Source organism: Lissotriton helveticus, chromosome 5_1, assembly GCF_964261635.1.
Source record: "Lissotriton helveticus chromosome 5_1, aLisHel1.1, whole genome shotgun sequence".
Classification (NCBI taxonomy): domain Eukaryota; kingdom Metazoa; phylum Chordata; class Amphibia; order Caudata; family Salamandridae; genus Lissotriton; species Lissotriton helveticus.
This window is the reverse complement of record NC_136065.1, coordinates 1,783,712,940-1,783,732,220: the sequence shown is the minus strand read 5'-3', so window position 1 is coordinate 1,783,732,220 and position 19,281 is coordinate 1,783,712,940. Positions and strand designations below refer to the sequence as shown.

At 45.4% G+C, this 19,281-nt stretch overlaps 1 protein-coding gene across 6 annotated transcripts in view; it reads left to right on the top strand.

Moving 5' to 3' along the window:
- Positions 1-19,281, top strand: part of TANC2 (tetratricopeptide repeat, ankyrin repeat and coiled-coil containing 2) — a 2,511,073-nt gene that overhangs the window by 1,772,367 nt on the left and 719,425 nt on the right. For all 6 annotated transcript variants that reach the window (XM_078645079.1, XM_078645083.1, XM_078645080.1 and 3 more), the window contains one exon: positions 4,694-4,957. In XM_078645079.1, the coding sequence (XP_078501205.1) occupies positions 4,694-4,957 (264 nt within the window). The remainder of the gene's footprint in view (positions 1-4,693; positions 4,958-19,281) is intronic.

Here is a 19,281-nt window from a genome sequence, read left to right as displayed (position 1 = left end):
CACGGGCTATCCTACCGTCTGGACCCCCCAGTGGTCGAAAATGGGACCCCGGCGAGTACCTCTTGTTCTGTTGGTTGGGACCCTGGCCAGACTACTGAGTCACAGCATCCACAACACAGTTTGTACCCCCGTCTCTCCTCCTTCCTGGTTGAGGGAGGGTTCACTGCGCAGCTGAGACCGCCACGCCATCCCGGCCGGGCCCCGCCATAGGTTGTGCCAGGGAGTGAGGCTCTACTCGCCTGGCCAGTGTGGGGCTTTAAGTGGCCTGTTGGTCAGTCCTGGGCAGATGCCTTGGTGTAGCGCCGTTTCCTTAGGCCCAATGGTTCTGATGGCCCCTCCACAGGCGAGCCAGGACGGAGATGGGCGTGCTCCATGGGGAAGGCTGCCGGCTCTCCTTGCCGCTCCCCCGGTCTTATGGACCAGGCCACGACAACAAAGGCTGTACTGCAGCACGGAGTCGTCCACCTGCACCCTTCCCTGTGGTTGAATGGCCCCTCTAGCCTTGAAGCGTCGTCTTGCCGGCCGGTCTCCGTGGGCCTCCGTTGCTCCCTCGCTCCCAAGGTTTCCTCATGCACCGGTCCTGATGAGAGTAGCTCACCGACAACTTCAAGAATCAGCCTGGGCTAGATTGGGAGGTTAAAAGTGAGCGACCACCATTTGGCCGTCCCTATTTCCTCAGTTGGTGTAGCTGCCCATTGTTTGGCAAATAAATATTTTGGATAAGTAGCTATTGGGTGCCTTATATCCAGTTATTTACATATTCTGGCTGTGTTGGAGCATTTTCAGAGATCTTTTTTAGTGCTGGTATATATAGTATTAGCAGGAGAAATTCAAAAGCATAAGACACCCAATGTTAACTTACTTGTACAAACAGAAACAATATTTCAATTAAGAAATGTATGATTTTCGCACACGTTTTCTATTTTTGATTGAAGGTAAAAGTAACTTTTTTTGCATCAATGTGTGTGGTGTCTTATATGAAAAACAGAACACAAAAAACGATATCCAGGTTATATATAACAAATTGCTGAAAAGTATTTTAGTAGGATTATAATAATCCTGCTGATAACAATTGAAGTATTAACATCGACTGATTTAGGCTTTTGACCTTATCCTACTACAGCTATTTCCAGTTTGTATGACTTTTGTTTGTAGCCTAGGCTCAAGAGGAGTATATGGGCTCAACCCTATTGCGTTTTAGTTTTTAAGGTGATAAGGGGCATTTGAAGATGGAAGTGCCGTTACATGGCATGTCTGCGTGGTGCAGTGTTGTCTGTCCAGAGATCTCTCTAACAATGCTGTGAGGAGAATTGATGCAAACAGGCATTTTCAGGTCTCGCCTCTCAATGCGCATGCGCATTGAGCGAGACTATAGGGGCTTAAAAAGGTTTACCAAGATTGGCGATTTGATGCTGTGCCCGTGCGCTTTTAGGTCAATGCGCGTGCACATCATCAAATCGCCATCTGTTCCCCAGCAGCACTCCTCCCACTCCTTTGAAGTGAAGCTTAGCTTCACTTCAAAGGCCCCTGCTGCTTCACACTCGCCGCTCTCCCTGCTCCGCCCCGTGTCGCATTTCTCCTCCCCCTCCCCACAGCAATGCCCTCCGTCTTGTTTCCCTTTGCTGTTTTATCTAGCATAAACTCGATACAGAGGTGGGCGCTTTACATAAGCATCAGTTACGTTACAGGAAGGCACATTCAGCCACATATAAGCTTGGCATGCATTCCTTACATTCTACAGAGGTAGAGTTTGGAAAGTGAGTGTAGGTATGTTATGCAAGTATGTCTCATGTAGTTGCACGGTCCATACATTACAACGGGAGCATGAACTTGTGGTCAGGTATAAATTGCATGCATAGTCTTGTATTTTTTTTGTTTATTTACATAGACATTATTAGTCTGTTCAGATCCCTGCAATCTGCAGGGCTTGCTTTGCAACCACACCGCCACCGAGGAATGCTTGTTTCTTCTACTAGTTTGTTTGACTCGAATGTTTCTTAAAACCGGGCACGATGTAGCGCCATCTGGTGGTCAAGTTGATGCTCCACGTGTTTTAATCGTACATGTTTTCTACAAGATTTTTGCTCGTCATAAATCCGATTTGCTTCTTCTACAATCAAATTCACCCGATTACTTTGGCAGCGTGTAGTTTTATAACGTATGCGCCTATTGCCATATTAGAAATAATTGCACTGGTGCAAAATATAGAGTAACGCCATTATTTTTTTCTTTGTAATATGATAGAAAACTGCACATACTCAAGACCATAGTACAATCATATATTTTGTACCAGGTCAAAGGGAAGGCTATTGACAGAGTAGGTAGCCACCACATCCACCACCAACAAGTCCACGACAACCACCACCGTGTCCACCACCACCACCACATCCACCACCACCACCACATCCACCACCACCACCACATCCACCACCACCACCACATCCACCACCACTACGTCCACCACCACTACGTCCACCACCACCACATCCACCGCATCCACCACCACCACATCCACCGCATCCACCAACACCACATCCACCATCACCTCCACATCCACCACCACATCCACCACCACATCCACCACCACATCCACCACCACATCCACCATCACATCCACCATCACATCCACTGCCACATCCACCGCCACACCACCACCACATCCACCACACCCACCACCACTACATCCACCACCCCATCCACCACCACCACCACCCCATCCACCACCGCATCCACCACCACCACATCCACCACCACCACATCCACCACCACATCCACCACCACCACCACATCCACCACCACATCCACATCCACCATGACATCCACATCCACCACCACCACATCCACCACATGCACCACCGCATCCACCACCACATCCACCACCACCACATCCACTGCATCCACCACCACCACATCCACCACCACACCCACCACATCCACCACCACTTCCACCACCACCACCGCATCCACCACCACCACCGCATCCACCACCATCACATCCACCGCATCCACCACCTCATCCACCACCACATCCACCACCACATCCACCATGACATCCACCACATCCACCACCACTTCCGCCACCACCGCATCCACCGCCACCACATCCACCGCATCCACCACCACCACATCAACCGCATCCACCACCACATCCACCATCACCTCCACATCCACCATGACATCCACCACCACATCCACCACCACCACATCCACCACATGCACCACCACCGCATCCACCACATGCACCACCACCGCATCCACCACCACATCCAACGCATCCACCACCACCACATCCACCACCACATCCACCACATCCACCACCACATCCACCACCACCGCATCCACCACCACCGCATCCACCACCACCGCATCCACCACCACCACATCCACCGCATCCACCACCACCACATCCACCGCATCCACCACCACATCCACCATCACCTCCACATCCACCACCACATCCACCATCACCTCCACATCCACCATGACATCCACCGCCACATCCACCACCACATCCACCACCACCGCATCCACCACATGCACCACCACCGCATCCACCACCACATCCACCACACCCACCACCACCACATCCACCGCATCCACCACCACCACATCCACCACCACATCCAACACATCCACCACCACTTCCACCACCACCGCATGCACCACCAACACCGCATCCACCACCACCACCGCATCCACCACCACCACATCCACCACCACCACATCCACATCCACCACCACCACATCCACCACCACATCCACATCCACCACCACCACATCCACCACCACATCCACCACCACATCCACCACACCCACCATCACTTCTACCACCACATCCACTTTCACCACATCCACCACATCCACCACCACCACCACCTCCACCACATCCACCACCTCCACATCCACCACCTCCACCACATCCACCACCACCTCCACCACCACCACCTCCACCACCACCACATCCACTACCACCACCACATCCACCACCACATCCACCACCACATCCACCACCACATCCACCCCCACATCCACCACCATCACCACCACATCCACCACCACCACCACATCCACCACCACCACCACATCCACATCCACCACCACCACATCCACCACCACATCCACCACCACCATATCCCCCAGATCCACCACCACCACATCTATATGTGTGTGTGTGTGTGTGGCTCTGTGTTTGTGTAGGTGCAAATGCAATGTTCTTGGATTTTCATCACAATAAAATACACTGAACATAATCTTCACAAAAGTTATTTACAAACGTTTAAGCTATTGCCATTATAAATTACAATACATTTTATTTAAGTATTAATTATTTACAAAATTAAAAGCCATTGTTATTTGTAATATCAATACATCTAAGTCACGTAAATACAACACACATTGCATAACAAATGCTATAGGTGTCACATTTGCGAAAGTTAAAACTATTGACATTGTAACTGACAAAGCTATTAATTTTGCTATTTTCAAAACCAACACATAAATAAAAAAAGTGTCATTTACAATACCAATCGCTCAAACTTTCCTAATGCGAGACCTATTGCATTTCCAATGCTTGTTTGTATGTGGATATGTATATTGAGACGTCTGACGAATTGGAACTTGTTTTCCTTTCTTTAGACATTCAAGGTCCATTATTGAATAACTGAATGTTTTTCTTCTAATTGTTCATCTGCAGCTACCCTCACCAGTTACTCGGAAAATGTGGAGCGGTCAAAGTATGGAGGGGAGGGCAGCAAAGACCTAGGTTCCAGAGGAAACCTGAAGCCCTGGCAGTCTCAGAAGTCCAGCATGGATTCCTGCTTGTACAGAGTGGACGAAAACATGACTGCCTCTACATACAGTCTCAATAAGATCCCTGAGAGGAACCTGGACTCCGTCCTCTCGCAGTCTGTGCAGTCCATCCCACTATACCTGATGCCACGGCCAAATTCAGTGGCAGGTAAGCAGCTACAGTTGTCAAGCAGATGCTTTAATCTTCCCTGTGTAAACACATTTTATGTTTTAACTCTTTTGTTGACCTACAAATCATATATGCATGTTCAGATACATACAAACATTCATGTTATACTGCAACTCGCATTTTTGTGAGCCGTTTCAACAACTTAATCCTGGCTTTGTGAGCGAAGCCTGTTGTGATCTGTGGTGGGCTGCCTCCCTCCTCTCTCTGCTTATATGCGCAAGAAGGAGAAACCTTTTAAAAAATGTTTTGAGAGCTCTAGATAAAGGAGTAATCGAAGTTTAAAAGTAAGAAAGATCAAGGCTGAAGAAAGAGTTGTTGCTAAGGGCTTTGTCATGCTGCAGATTAGCTAGGCTTCGTGATAATCAGCAGCCTTGCAGGATTTGTGCATCTCTTCATGTATCTTTATTTAAGGATTGTAGTTTGTATACACCGTCTCATCACAGTTCTCACCGGAGTGCGCAGGTGTAAAATGCAATAGGCGTTTCAAAGCAATAAGTGTGCAGCGCAATGACAATCTGTTTTTGCAAGTGCCGTTCGTATCCCTGGATCGCTGCTTCCATAAGGTGAAAGGTTACAAATGAAAAATGCTGTCATTTAAAAAAGAAAGGGAATTGTAGTCTACCAAAGATGCATTTTTTTAAGTTCAAAGTACTTTATTAGATTTGACAACCAGAGATAGACAGTGGTCAACGAAATAAATATACAGTGAGAAAGGCAGGATACAACAAGGGGGAGGGATAGAGGCTGTGCATAAGATGATACAGTAAACAATCGTCGATGGTAGATGATCAGTACTTTGCATATGAGTTGATACATAGGTAGGCATGAAATATCACAGTGGAGTTATAGAAGATCATTACAATTCGAGTAGTTGAGATTGCAATAAAGTTCATACATGTTATACAAACACTTTTAGATGACCTTGAGGGTTAGATACAAATTGAATGATATACATTGACATCTATGACACATTGGTGTGCACAGGTGTGAATAAAAAGATTTTGTCTCATGTTTGAGAGAAGAAGGTGACACGAGTAGCTATAGGGCTTGGTGTAGAAGAAGTGGCATTGACGAGTTATATCCGGTGTGAAAGGCGAAATTTGAAGGGGAGGTAAGTTTACCTGTGGGAGAGATCATGGTGGTTTATAAATAAAACACACAAGATGATGGACGGAATGTTGCACAATGGCAAAACATTCACCCCCAGTCACAGATCTGGGTTTAATCCATCGTTATTTTGCTCACCAAGCCACCCCAGTATAGACATGGCCATATGCAAATCAGTATTGACCCTGTGCCTCATGGGAACAGTCCAGACCGAACTGCCAAGCCATGTGTTCCCTAGACCGGAATCAAGCATCCTAGGACTGGTTTCTGGCTACCAGCCGTCTTCAGCCAGGATAGCTTGACTCCAGTGGCGTAGTGAGCACGGGACCCACGTCTGGGCATACCCTTCCCACATAGGGTGAACAGCAAAACACACAAGATGATGGATGGAATGTTGCACAATGGCAAAACATACTGGGGTGAATATATGACATTGTTTTGCATTCTGTCCATCAACTGTTGTTTTTGCGGTTTATAAATAAAGGCACTAGTGTCTAGCTCATTCCAAATTGAGCAGCGCGAAGATCTCCACAGGGAGAATTGGATAGCAATAGCAAAGTTATCGGCTCCTCTGAGGCAAGATAACCACTCTTGCCACGCCACTTGAAAAAGAGACCGCTTTGAAATTCTACCAGTTGTTTAGAACTAGTTTGCAAACTAGAGTGAGCATTAAGTCCATTAGGAAACAATTGTTGTCTTCTAGAATTGGGGTTCCAAAGGACCCAAAATAATGTATGGGAAATCTATTGTGGGAAGAATATTTAGAGTATGTGTAATGCAGTCAAAAACTTTATTCCAAAAGTCTTGGAGGAGGGGACACTCGAGTAGCATGTGAGCCCTCTTGTTTGCCACAGCAAACATTAGTAACAGAACAGAACACTCCTGAGGCGGAAAGCCGGGAGCTAGGCATCTGATCCCTATTTTATATTTGCTTACTTTGCACAAAACCTGTTTTTAAAAATTGCTGTTGTGTTAATTGCACTGTGTCACTTACTTTGCCTGGGACAGTTGGGGCGCGCAATTGTACCCGCGTCAGGCATACCGAGGGCCGAGTTAGGGCCACACTCGGACTCAGATAGGCTTCCCAGAGGGCGACGACTTAGGCCGCCTTCTTTGGGGAAAAGCACGGTTAGCGCTCTAGCGGTCGGGCGAATTACGGCCCGGTCGCTATTAAAGAAATTGGCAAGCGCTAGGAGCATCGATATACTTTTCCCATTAGTAACAGAACACTCCTGAGACGGAAAGCCGGGAGCTAGGCATCTGATCCCTATTTTATATTTGCTTACTTTGCACAAAACCTGTTTTTAAAAATTGCTGTTGTGTTGTGTTATTTGCACTGTGTCACTTACTTTGCCTGGGACAGTTGGGGCGCGCAATTGAACCCGCGTCAGGCATACCGAGGGCCGAGTTAGGGCCACACTCGGACTCAGATAGGCTTCCCGGAGGGCGACGACTTTGGGCGCCTTCTTTGGGGAAAAGCACGGTTAGCGCTCTAGCGGTCGGGCGAATTACGGCCCGGTCGCTATAAAAGAAATTGGCAAGCGCTAGGAGCATCGCTATACTTTTCCCATTAGTAACAGAACACTCCTGAGGCGGAAAGCCGGGAGCTAGGCATCTGATCCCTATTTTATATTTGCTTACTTTGCACAAAACCTGTTTTTAAAAATTGCTGTTGGGTTGTGTTAATTGCACTGTGTCACTTACTTTGCCTGGGACAGTTGGGGCGCGCAATTGTACCCGCGTCAGGCATACCGAGGGCCGACATAGGGCCACACTCGGACTCAGATAGGCTTCCCGGAGGGCGACGACTTTGGCCGCCTTCTTTGGGGAAAAACACGGTTAGCGCTCTAGCGGTCGGGCGAATTACGGCCCGGTCGCTATAAAAGAAATTGGCAAGCGCTAGGAGCATCGCTATACTTTTCCCATTAGTAACAGAACACTCCTGAGGCGGAAAGCCGGGAGCTATTCATCTGATCCCTATTTTATATTTGCTTACTTTGCACAAAACCTGTTTTTAAAAATTGCTGTTGTGTTGTGTTAATTGCACTGTGTCACTTACTTTGCCTGGGACAGTTGGGGCGCGTAATTGTACCCGCGTCGGGCATACCGAGGGCCGAGTTAGGGCCACACTCGGACTCAGATAGGCTTCCCGGAGGGCGACGACTTTGGCCGCCATCTTTGGGGAAAAGCACGGTTAGCGCTCTAGCGGTCGGGCGAATTACGGCCCGGTCGCTATAAAATGAGGGCCATTTCCCGTCCGCGCAGCGGGAGGGCGCAGCGGGCGCGCCAGAGGCAAGCCCGTCTTGCCCCGTCCGGGCCTAGGGCCAGTCACTATGCCCGTGGCTCCTTCGGGACCTACGAGATTTTTGAGGGAGGAACTTTCGGCGCTACGGCATTATGGGGGTCAGTGGTGCCATCAGCGGGATTGGACTGACGCCCCACTCTGTCGCTGCCAATTCTGCCCCGACCCTATCCCTGTGGGGACTAACGGCAAGAAGGCTGGCAGAGTACTGAGGATGGCGTTACTCAACTGCAGATCTCTACCAAAGCATGCGGTAGAGATCAATCTGTTGATTGAAGAATGTAATCTCGACCTGCTCTTCCTTACGGAGACATGGCTATCTTCCAACGCAGATTTTGACATTATCTCTGCCCTTCCAAGCGGTTTTTATATCCAGAATCAGAATAGAGATGAAGGGAAATGAGGGGGTCTCGCTATAATCTACAAAGATTCCCTGACTTGTAGACTTGAGGAAGGCGGCATCTTAGACTCAGAAAGTGCCTGTTTTAGCATCCAGCTAACACCTACTTATTCCCTCTCAGGATTCCTCATCTACCACCCGCCGGGCAGTCTAAAACATTTTTCAGACTCCCTATTAGAAGCTACCTTAGCAGCAGCAGCTCGGGCCTCCAACTTTCTGGTTCTTGGAGACCTGAACCTGCATTTTGACGATCTTAATGACAAAGTAGCTGCTGATCTCATTTCAAATCTTAAAACCTTTGAACTCGATCTTTTAAACAAGGAAGCTACTCATAACAAAGGACATCTGTTGGACCCTATCTTTTCAAACAACTCCCAGCTCGTAGTCAAACCCCCTCTGCCCCTACCATGGTCGGACCACTTTGTAGTGCCTTTTTCCTGGGAAACTCATCCTGAAAAGATCTGGGCCTCTCGTCCCCGCATACTACAAAGAGCCTGGCCTAGGCTATCGGTGGTAAACCTGAAACTGCCCTCGAACAATCGGTTCCCGATGCAGAATCCGATGTCTTGCAAGCAGACATAAACTTCCATAATTGGCTTAATAATTCCTTGAACACGGTTCTGCCTCTTAAAATGATTACTAAAAAGAGCAGTACTTTTAAATCCCCCTGGTTTACGACCGAATTAAGAGATCTCAGAAAAGCCTGCAAAAAATCGGAGCGTACGTGGAGGAAAGACTGGGCACTCAATAGCAAAACCTTCTACCAGGCTGCCCTGAGACTCTATAAAGCTGCACGGCAGAAAACCAAGGCATCCTTCTTTGAGGAGAAAATTAGACTCTCAGCTAACTCCTCTAAGGAAACGTTCAAAATCGTCAATCAGCTTCTTAAAATCCCAGCCCCAACAACTTTACATAAGGATTCCGAATTAAGATGCGACCAGCTAGCAGAGTTCTTCGACGGAAAAATACAGAAAATTCTTGATAGCCTTCCTCAAGCGCCTACAACACTAGTCACTGAAGCCCCCCTCCCCGTATCTACTAGCCCCCAGCTCGAGGCGTTTAGATGCATTACCAGGGAAGACTTTTGCAACACTCTATCTAACATAAAAAGTGGCTCTCCCTCTGACCCAGCCCCTATGCACATCCTTAAACAAATTGTGAGCACTATCGCCCCGATGGCCACAGATTTGTTAAACACCTCATTTACCCACGGGCACAGTTCCCCCGAGCTGGAAACAGGCCAAAATTAAAACGCTTCTAAAGAAACCGGGACTAGACACCACTGATTTGGCCAACTTTCGCCCAATCTCTTTGCTACCGGGACTGGGCAAAGTGGCCGAAAAGGTGGTGAATAGGCAGCTCTCAGAGTTCTTGGAGAGTAATGGCCTACTGAGCGACTCCCAAACGGGTTTCCGCCCGGGTCAGGGCATGGACACTGCCCTCATAGCGGTGACGGAAGAGGCAAGATGCATCTTGGATTCAGGGGGATCAGAGGCCCTGATCCTCCTGGATCTAAGCGCTGCATTCGACACCGTTGACCATGCAACCTTGGCCCACCGTCTTACCAAACTAGGCATCGTAGGGTCAGCCCTTAGATGGCTGGAATCCTTCCTGGATAATCGATCCTTCAGGATCTGGGAAAATGGGTCTATGTCCAAATCTACCCCCCTTCAGTGTGGGGTCCCTCAGGGCTCATCCCTGAGCCCCACATTGTTTAATGTTTATATTGCCCCGCTGGAGGCGGTAGTAGCCCCTTTCGGGATCAAATCCATCAGCTACGCAGACGACACACAACTTGTCGTCTCGCTGTCGCAACAAGGGGGACGCTCAGACGACCTCTCGAGATGCCTAACCGCAATTTCCTCTTGGATGACTGACTCAAAGCTCAAACTGAACGGAGCTAAGACCGAGATTATGGTCCTGGGTCACCAATTTACATCCCTGCCTTCTGAGTATTGGCCTCCTTGCATGGGTGAACTACCCCCACCTAAGGAGAAAATTAAAAGTCTCGGGGTCTGGTTTGAAACCCAATTAACATTCAAGACCCATGCGCAGAAAGTTGCAGGAGGTTGCTTTGGCTTGTTGCGGGCAGTACGGAAGGTTCTCCCCCTCTTGCCTTTTCAATCGAGGAAGCTACTAATCCAGGGCCTAATTTTGTCCACACTGGATTATGGCAACGCTCTCCTCCTGGCCGCGCCTCAGGCCACTATCAACATCCTGCAGCGAGTACAGAACGCTGCGGCCAGGCTGCTTATGGGGGCACCTAGACGGGCCTCAGCCAAACCATTGCTGAGAGCCCTTCACTGGCTCCCTATTCAGGAGCGAATTGCCTTTAAGTCACTCTGCATCGCTCACAAAGCACTGCAAGGTAAAGGCCCACCGGCCTTGAGAAGTATGATTCGCCCTTACAAATCGCCTCGGGCCCTTTGGTCCGACGGAGAAAATCTGGCCACCATACCTAGAGTGAGGAAAGCCCGCACCGGAGGCCGCCGGTTTTCTTTGAATGCGGCAAAAAATTGGAACTCTCTTCCCAGGGATCTCTGGATGGATTCCTCCTACCTGAAATTCAGAAAAGCCCTTAAAACTTTTCTTTTCCCTTAGATTTCCTAAATCCCTCCCTCTTTTGAGTTTTCTGTTATTAGTTATCCAGCGCTGGGACGATTCAGGGCAGCCATGCGCTTTATTTATTTATTTATTTATTTATTTATTTTTTAAAAGACCTTTATTGTCCAACACATAGTGTACACAGCATCATAGCTTACAACCCAGCCGGGCCAGCAGCAGATATAGGACCTTGTAAAACATAAGGTAAGTGAACACAGCTTCGAATCCGGCCACCCTGGGGTCCGGCAGCGTATGTCAGTATTCCACATTGCATCATAGCATGCATACATTCAGCGTCTAGTAAGTGTGTGGCCTGTAGGTTTTTCTTGTAGAAAGTCAGTGGATCAAATTGGATGTGCCGATTCTACCCTCATCAGTGGCGTCGGTGGCAACCGTGCCTGTCGTGTCTAATGTGTGTCATTAGTGAGTGCTTTTGTGCAGGCTGACATTCAGACGGGCTCGGCGCCATATGAAGGGGTGTTGAGAGCGTTCGGCGACTGCGCGCGTTTGGGGCGTGTAACTTCCTTGTGTATCCATTCTGATGGAAAGATTTGTTCCGCACCACAGTGTCCAGGCGAGGTGCCCAAGCGTCGGTCGTCACACCCGAGGGTGTCTCATGTTGTAAAATGATGTAGAGCATGAAGTTGAATGTGGATGGACATGGTCTAAGGGAAGATGAAACCAAATCAACAACTAACTACAAAACAGGGACATGAGTTATACAGTAGGCAGGTAGGGGAAGATATGTGTAGAGTTTGCCATAGCGTCGAGGAAGTGGAAGTCTGAATCAATGTGTCAGTTGTGTCTTGCGGGGTAGGCAGGCGGGGGGGGTCGGAACCCGGCAGCCATGCGCTTTATAAACCCAATTTCATTTCATTTCACAGCACCAACAGTTAGGATCTTTTGTAAGGCTGACCTTGAAGAGTCTTGTGGGAGTCCAATATGTCCTATTTATTAACATATATTTAGTTTGCAAAAGGATAGGTGAGATTTTATTTGAAAAGGGGGATTTGTTGATGGCGACCCAATTAAAAGCAATATCTATCTTGATAGAGTCAGCTTCCCATTTCCATTGATTACGATATAAAGTTTTGTTTTGGTTTGGCAAGAGAATTTTGTATATACTAGAGACCAGGTGTCCTACCTTGGATAGGTGGTTCAGGAGGGTAGTGATAGAAGGACTGGCACCCAAGAGATCTTTTTTTTTTTTTGACAAGCCCTACTTTAAGCTGTAGGAATTTTTTAAAAATGTAAACATTTGTAAAAATCCTGCAGCTTAAAGTAGGACTTGCCAAAGATACATTATAAATACAGGAAAAAATATATTAGACCTGTTGTAAAAGAATATTAAAATGAAAGTTCCTCAGTGTCCTGCAAAAGTAGTAAAATGCCACTGGTCTTCCATTGGAGAAAATGTTCAGGCAATTGTAGAAAAATAATGCATTTTCTGCAGTCGTGAGAGCATAAAACCTAAAAATAACTTAGCAGGTATACAGAGATATGTCTGAGAAAACATTCTGTGAGACATGTAATCCAAAAGACAGCAAAAAAGGAATACCTAGAGAGATGAAGCGTGGGATAGAAAATGTAAACAAGCATATCTGCATGTTAAATGTCTTAAGAAGTTAAGGATTAGATCCTGATAAAGTGGGGGAAAATAATATAGAGAACAGTGTATGTTCGTGATATATGGGCATTAGCATGCTTACTTAAGAATTAAACATGTTAATACTTGGGGTTCCCAAGTGAAAAATGCTAGTAAACAATCTGTTTGAATGGCGAGCTGTACAAAAATGTATTGTAGGCTAATAAAGAACAAAAATGTAAATGTGTATTACAAAAAGGAGCTACATTGTGCATGATTTTGCTGTATGTGTGAAATTTTGTTTTTACCCAAATGCTAATAAATTTGATTATCAAAACAATAAAAAAAACGACAACAAAAAAAGGACTCTACCGTGCAACATGTGAGAATTCTAGCTATAGGTCTCTTAACTCATTTAACCTTGGGATAAAAAATGTTTGTAGCTACTAGTTAGTATTGGAAGTCCTTTTCTAATTAGATAGCACAGTGAGTGCACTTGTTAAATCTTTACTACCAGACAGCTACTAGCTGTCTGTAGGCGAATGGCTCTTTTTGCTTACCATTGGTTTTCTTGTCACTCTTATTTGCCTACCACTTATTCAGTGGCTTTTCTTCCTCTTTTGTCTATGTCCCTCCTGAGGATTTTGACTTTATAACATGATGGCTTGTATCATTCCACTGTTCACAGTCAGGAAACAGTTTTTTCGGTTTCATTCAGCTCTCAGTGCATGTGATTCGGGTACTGTCCCTCATGTGCTGCTCGCCCACAAATACCTTCCCTAAAGCCGCTCTCAGTATGTTGCTACTCTTCCCGGCCAACTTTTCTGTAAAAACACAGCAACAGATATATTTTTGCTAGGGTATGACTCAAGAGCAGACTTTAAGAGATGTTTTTGGTGTGTCTCCGGCATTCCACATATTGCGTAAATGTAACATGCCTTGGTGCATAAAGGCTTTTATGATGCTGGGGAAGGGACTAGCGGCTACACTCAGCTGGGTTTCATACAGTTGTTACACTTCATTTGACTGAAAAAGCGCTATCTCTCCTGCGAGAGGCCCATAAATATGCTTTTCAGGCTGCTGCTCAAATATCTGAAGCATGATTCATTTCGGAGTCTTGTGGATAGTAAATTAGGCTTTGACAAGCATTTCCGGATAATTCTATTTTTCAAGTTACATTTCAGTTTTCTAAGAGAAACTCGTTTGAAAAATAAAGTAGGCCATTTATAGAGGCTGAAAATATTAGATTCAGTGTACATTTTTACTTTTTATCCAGTATTTTGAAATGGTTTTCTTTTACTTTTTTAAAACGAGGCTTTACAAACAAGACATGAGATGATTATGATTTTAGCAATTCTGCATCCAGTATATGTGGACACCAAGAATTAGAATCAAGGAGCTCTGAAAACTTAGAATCTCTTTTAAAATCAACATATGCTATCGAGAAAGGTCAAACGTGTTCCACCTCTGTGAGCTTCATATGCACAGCAGGAAACAAATGACGACTCTGCTACATATCTGTAATCCTAAACACACTAAAGTCTTGCCTGAATGTTGGTGTCGGATGATGGGTGAACCACTCGTATTTATTTTGCTGAAGATATCAATACTATTTAAACCTATTAAAATGCTTTGTAGTATTAAACAATTTCACCAAACAGTGGCACTCCAACTTTTGATCTGAGTAAAACCTATGCAACAGTACTCCTTGCAGGGTTGCACTCCACACACCTATCATCCAATTAATTGAACGGTTCTATCGGCAGAGCTAGGAAATAGATTAGTGTCAACAAGATGACAAAAGTCTGATCTAATGGAAGGTAATTTAATCAACTAATGCAAATCATGATGCCTCCCTCAATTGTTTTACGTTTTCTCCACAATAAAGGTGATCCCTCTAAGACACTTCTGCGTAGAAGCTGAATTGGTTTTGAAGACTTGATATGGGATGACTGTAGAGACAGGTTGGCACTGTCTAAACTACTAATTTCGCTAACAAAATGAGGCCTAGCTGTACCAAATTCCAAGAATTACTTCTAAGTAGTGAAGTTACAATGGGTACCAAGCTGGGCAGTGTAGTGTTTCCTCAAACAACGATAGGAGGCTCAGGTAAGTTGTTAGTATTTATTGTAGAAGAGCAGGTAGCAGCATTTGCTTCACATCAGGACTACATCAGGTCTCTCCCTTCTGGCAGTCCCCAAATTCCAGAACCCTTATGTCCTAGGCGACCAGTACCAAGATGACTGCGCTGTATCAGGCTAGTCCTAATACCACACATCCTTCCCCTTTAACAAATATAACAAAACATATAACATAATAAACATAATAATAATAATAATTTTCAAATGCTATTCCTAAAAGCAAGAATTACACACATGAACCAATTACTAGCAAATAACTCTAAACAATACTACATAACTACGTAGCATTACATTATCCAATTGATAGCAATATGGTATAACCCACATACATTTTCAACATCACATTGTAAAATAATTAACCCACAATTAAATCCTTAAACTTCTTAGGACAAGAGATAATCTTTCCCTTGCGAGTAGTCTTGAAAACTTCCTTCTCAATAGTAATACTCTTACCTATTTCCTCACACATTCTACTAGCTCTGACAATCTCCTCCCCTCCACAGCTCCGCTCATTCTCTGTAGTACCCTCTCCACTCCTCATATTTCCACTACTAGTCTCCACCAACATGGGATAACGTGTTATATTTACATCCATAACCTGCTAGAACAAATTCTTTTTCAAATGTACACTGGTACCCTTCTTCACTCTTATATCTTCTTCTGACGCTTTGTTACATCTTTCTAGTTCGCTAAAGTTGCACTTTTTGCAATCCAACAATTTGACAGAGCAAGCACATACCTCTAACACTTAAAGAGGCCAAGAAAACGTGTGACTGCCTTTCTTGAATTTGTGATCAATCTTAATAGGCACCCTTTCACCCTTCTCCAACTTTACCTTTTTAACACTTTTCTTTTTATAATAGTAATCTTTGTTTGCTCTTTGCACCAATTTTAGGTTCTCCATATCCACAGGAGGAGATCATTTCTATTCCAATTCGACAGAATGCCAAGCTTTATTATCCTTACTATATGGTTCACGTCCTCTCAACACTTTGACCAGACTATACTAGGCACTGTTGGAGTAATCATACTCCTAGATTAATTTGTCCAATTCCTTTTCCCAATTCCTTCCAGCACTCACTGCAGCTTGCACACTTCCCATAATAACATGTTTGAATCTCTCCACACAACCATACCCTTGTGGATTGTATACTGCCATGTGCACTGCACAAACTCCATTCTTGGAGACGAAAGTTTTTAATTTGACCGCCTTGAACTCTGGATCATTGTCACTTAACAATTTCTTAGGAATGACTTCCCTCAGAAGGGCTTGTTCTGAGAATGAAACCTCTGCATCCACTTTGGAATAGACTCGTACTTCCGGCCATTTGGAATACGAATCCATGAGTACAATGCCAAACTTCGACACCCCTTCTTTGTCCAGAATGGACCCAAAATATCCTCCACTTAAGCTTGCTGGTAATTCTGTTCTTCCCAAAAGAGGTCCCAACGTCTTATGGAACTTGTCAGCATTAGCACAACTACTGCATTGTCTCACAAATCTTTCCATTTCTGAATCTAACCCTGGCCACCAGTAGGAAATCTTTAATTTACAATCCCAAAATGTCCTTCATGCGTTCAATCCAGAATCCTTTCCCTCAAATCATTGGAAGGAATCACTTTATGCCTTCGCTATAAAAATCATATATCAGAAACTCTTAGTTTCCAACATTTCTTAGCTTCCTCATTTAGTGTGTTTTTAGCAGGCCACCCTTCCAACACACATTTCTTAACTTCCTCCATGACCTTATCCACGCTGTACTTTCCCATCCACTAATTTTCCAGTATGGCCATACCCTCATCACTAGTACAGCCACATTGTATTAGTCCCACTCATCCTGCAATGGAACTTGGCTACACACAGGCGACCTGCTAAAAAAAATCTGCCACCTTATTTTTCCGACCTGGAATGTACTCCACTTTACGTGTTATCCATTAACTTGAGTGTCATCCTTGCCAAGCTTGGAGTGGCACCTGCAGACCCTTCTGTTGTCAATACTTTCACCAAGGGTTTGTGGACCGTATGCACCATGAACTTGAAACCTCACAAATACTGTCTAAACTTCCCCATTGTGAAGATCCAGGCCAACATCTCCTTTTCAATGGCAGAGTATTTTACCTCCTTAGGAAATAGGGAAAGCGAAGAAAATGCAACTGTTTCCTCCACTCTCTTCCCATCTGTGGTTAACACCTGGCTAAATACTGCTCCTAAGCCCTTACCGCTAGCATCCGTGGTGAGAATGGTATGCTAAGAAATTCCTTATTCACTTATTCATTCCATTCAAAGGTCCGATGTTCTTGAGGCAGTTGCCTCAATCCAAAAGCCTTTTCTGCAAAGTTATTCACAAATTTAGAATACAATTAAAAAAGGCCTAAAAAAGACCTAGCTTCATCGCTACAGGTTGGCGCAGGTGCATTACCAATGGCTTCCTTAATTTATTTCTTCAGGAAATTTCCATCTTCACTAACTGCAGAACCCATATACAGACTTCATGTAGAATTTATATATGTTCCATTTCTCACCTAAACTATTCTTTAAAGTTGCTAAGACATACCTCACCCTACTATGATGCTCCTCCCTACTCATTCCTATCAGTAACATGTCATCCTAAAAGTAGTTATCACCTCTTTGGCCCCTAAACAGACTGTGCATCAGTTTCTGGAAATCTGCAGCTGCTGAGGCCAGCCCAAACGGCATACTCAAAAACCTAAGAGCAACCAAAGGGTGTGATAAACACTGTTCTCGTCCAGGGAATCCTCATCAATAGTCATAAGCACTGAATATTCCCGCCCACATGTGGGGACCCCGGAAATAATATAAAAATGATATATGGAAATCACATATATACAGCTCTACATATATGTATGTACATATATCATTTTTTCTCATACCAATGCAGCTCACAATAAGAGGCTAAACAATGGAATTACCCATATAAAAATTATTTGCAAACATATAAAAAACAAATGAGGGCAAGTAACACTTGAACTCTATTTTTTAATGAGCTAAACACTCATATATCATGAAAACTGCAAATAAAGTAGACATTGTTAGCCTACAGGTTGCATTGTAAACGAAAAGCATAGAAAATGAAAGCATTTATAACAAAACTGGCACCATGACTTTAAGGCAGCATGACCCTGGACTTCCCATCATGCCTCAGGGGTTACAGTTAGGTCAGTTGTTCTTTCCAGCTCCTTCAGTCAGGACCCTGGATTTTCAGCTCCTACCTTTTTTGACTTTCTGTCATAAATATCTTGATAATCTTCAGATTTATCACTCTCACTCGACGTCTTTTGACTTTAGAGTGCAGGTGCTGCCTTTTTGTGTTACAGAAAAGGTTTATTTTTGTCAAAAATGCCTTCCCTTTTCAACCCTTGCCCTTCCTGTGGCAAGAAGAAGGCCAGAACTGATACACACCCTGTGTGTATCCTCTGTCTTCCTGAGACACATTCTTCAGACAGCTGTCATCATTGCAATAACTTGTCAAGGAGAACTTTTAAGGACAGAGAGAGAATTCGTATTTATGGCCTCTCTGAAAGAGGTAGGTCTCCTAAAAGGCAGCAGTAGAAGAGAACCCGGTCAACGTCGAGAAGTCCCGACCTGTTCTCCGTCGGCATCGGGATCGGCGTCGAAGCTGCCTACAATGACGAAAACAACGTTAAAGACTTTGATGACGGCGTATCATCGCTCGACGGCGAAGTCTTCGTCGTCGAAGGTATCGGTTCCTCCGTTAATGTCAACCAGGCGGCGTTCAACGTCGAGAGGCAGATCTCCGTCGCCGCCAGGTGGGCATACGACATCAAGACAGATCACTCCGTCGTCGCCCCGGTGTTCGACGTCGAAGCAGGTTACTCCGTCGTCGTCTCACCGGCGTTCGACGGCGAGTCACAGGTTTCCGCCGAGATCAATTCAACAGTCTTCAGCGTCGAGGCACAAGACACCTCCTCCGGCGTTGAGGCAGCAGCAGCATGGTTCCTCGGCGTCGATCCAACATACCTCGACGTTGAGGCAGAAGACGCCTACGAGAACGACGTCAAGATTGAGAACTCCGTCATCGGTCCATCACTGGTCGACGTCGAGAAAGAAATCTGCTGAAAGAACATTGAGAAAGGAGACGGCATCGGAGAGGTGTTCGAAGTCCAGGGGATGTTCTACGAAAT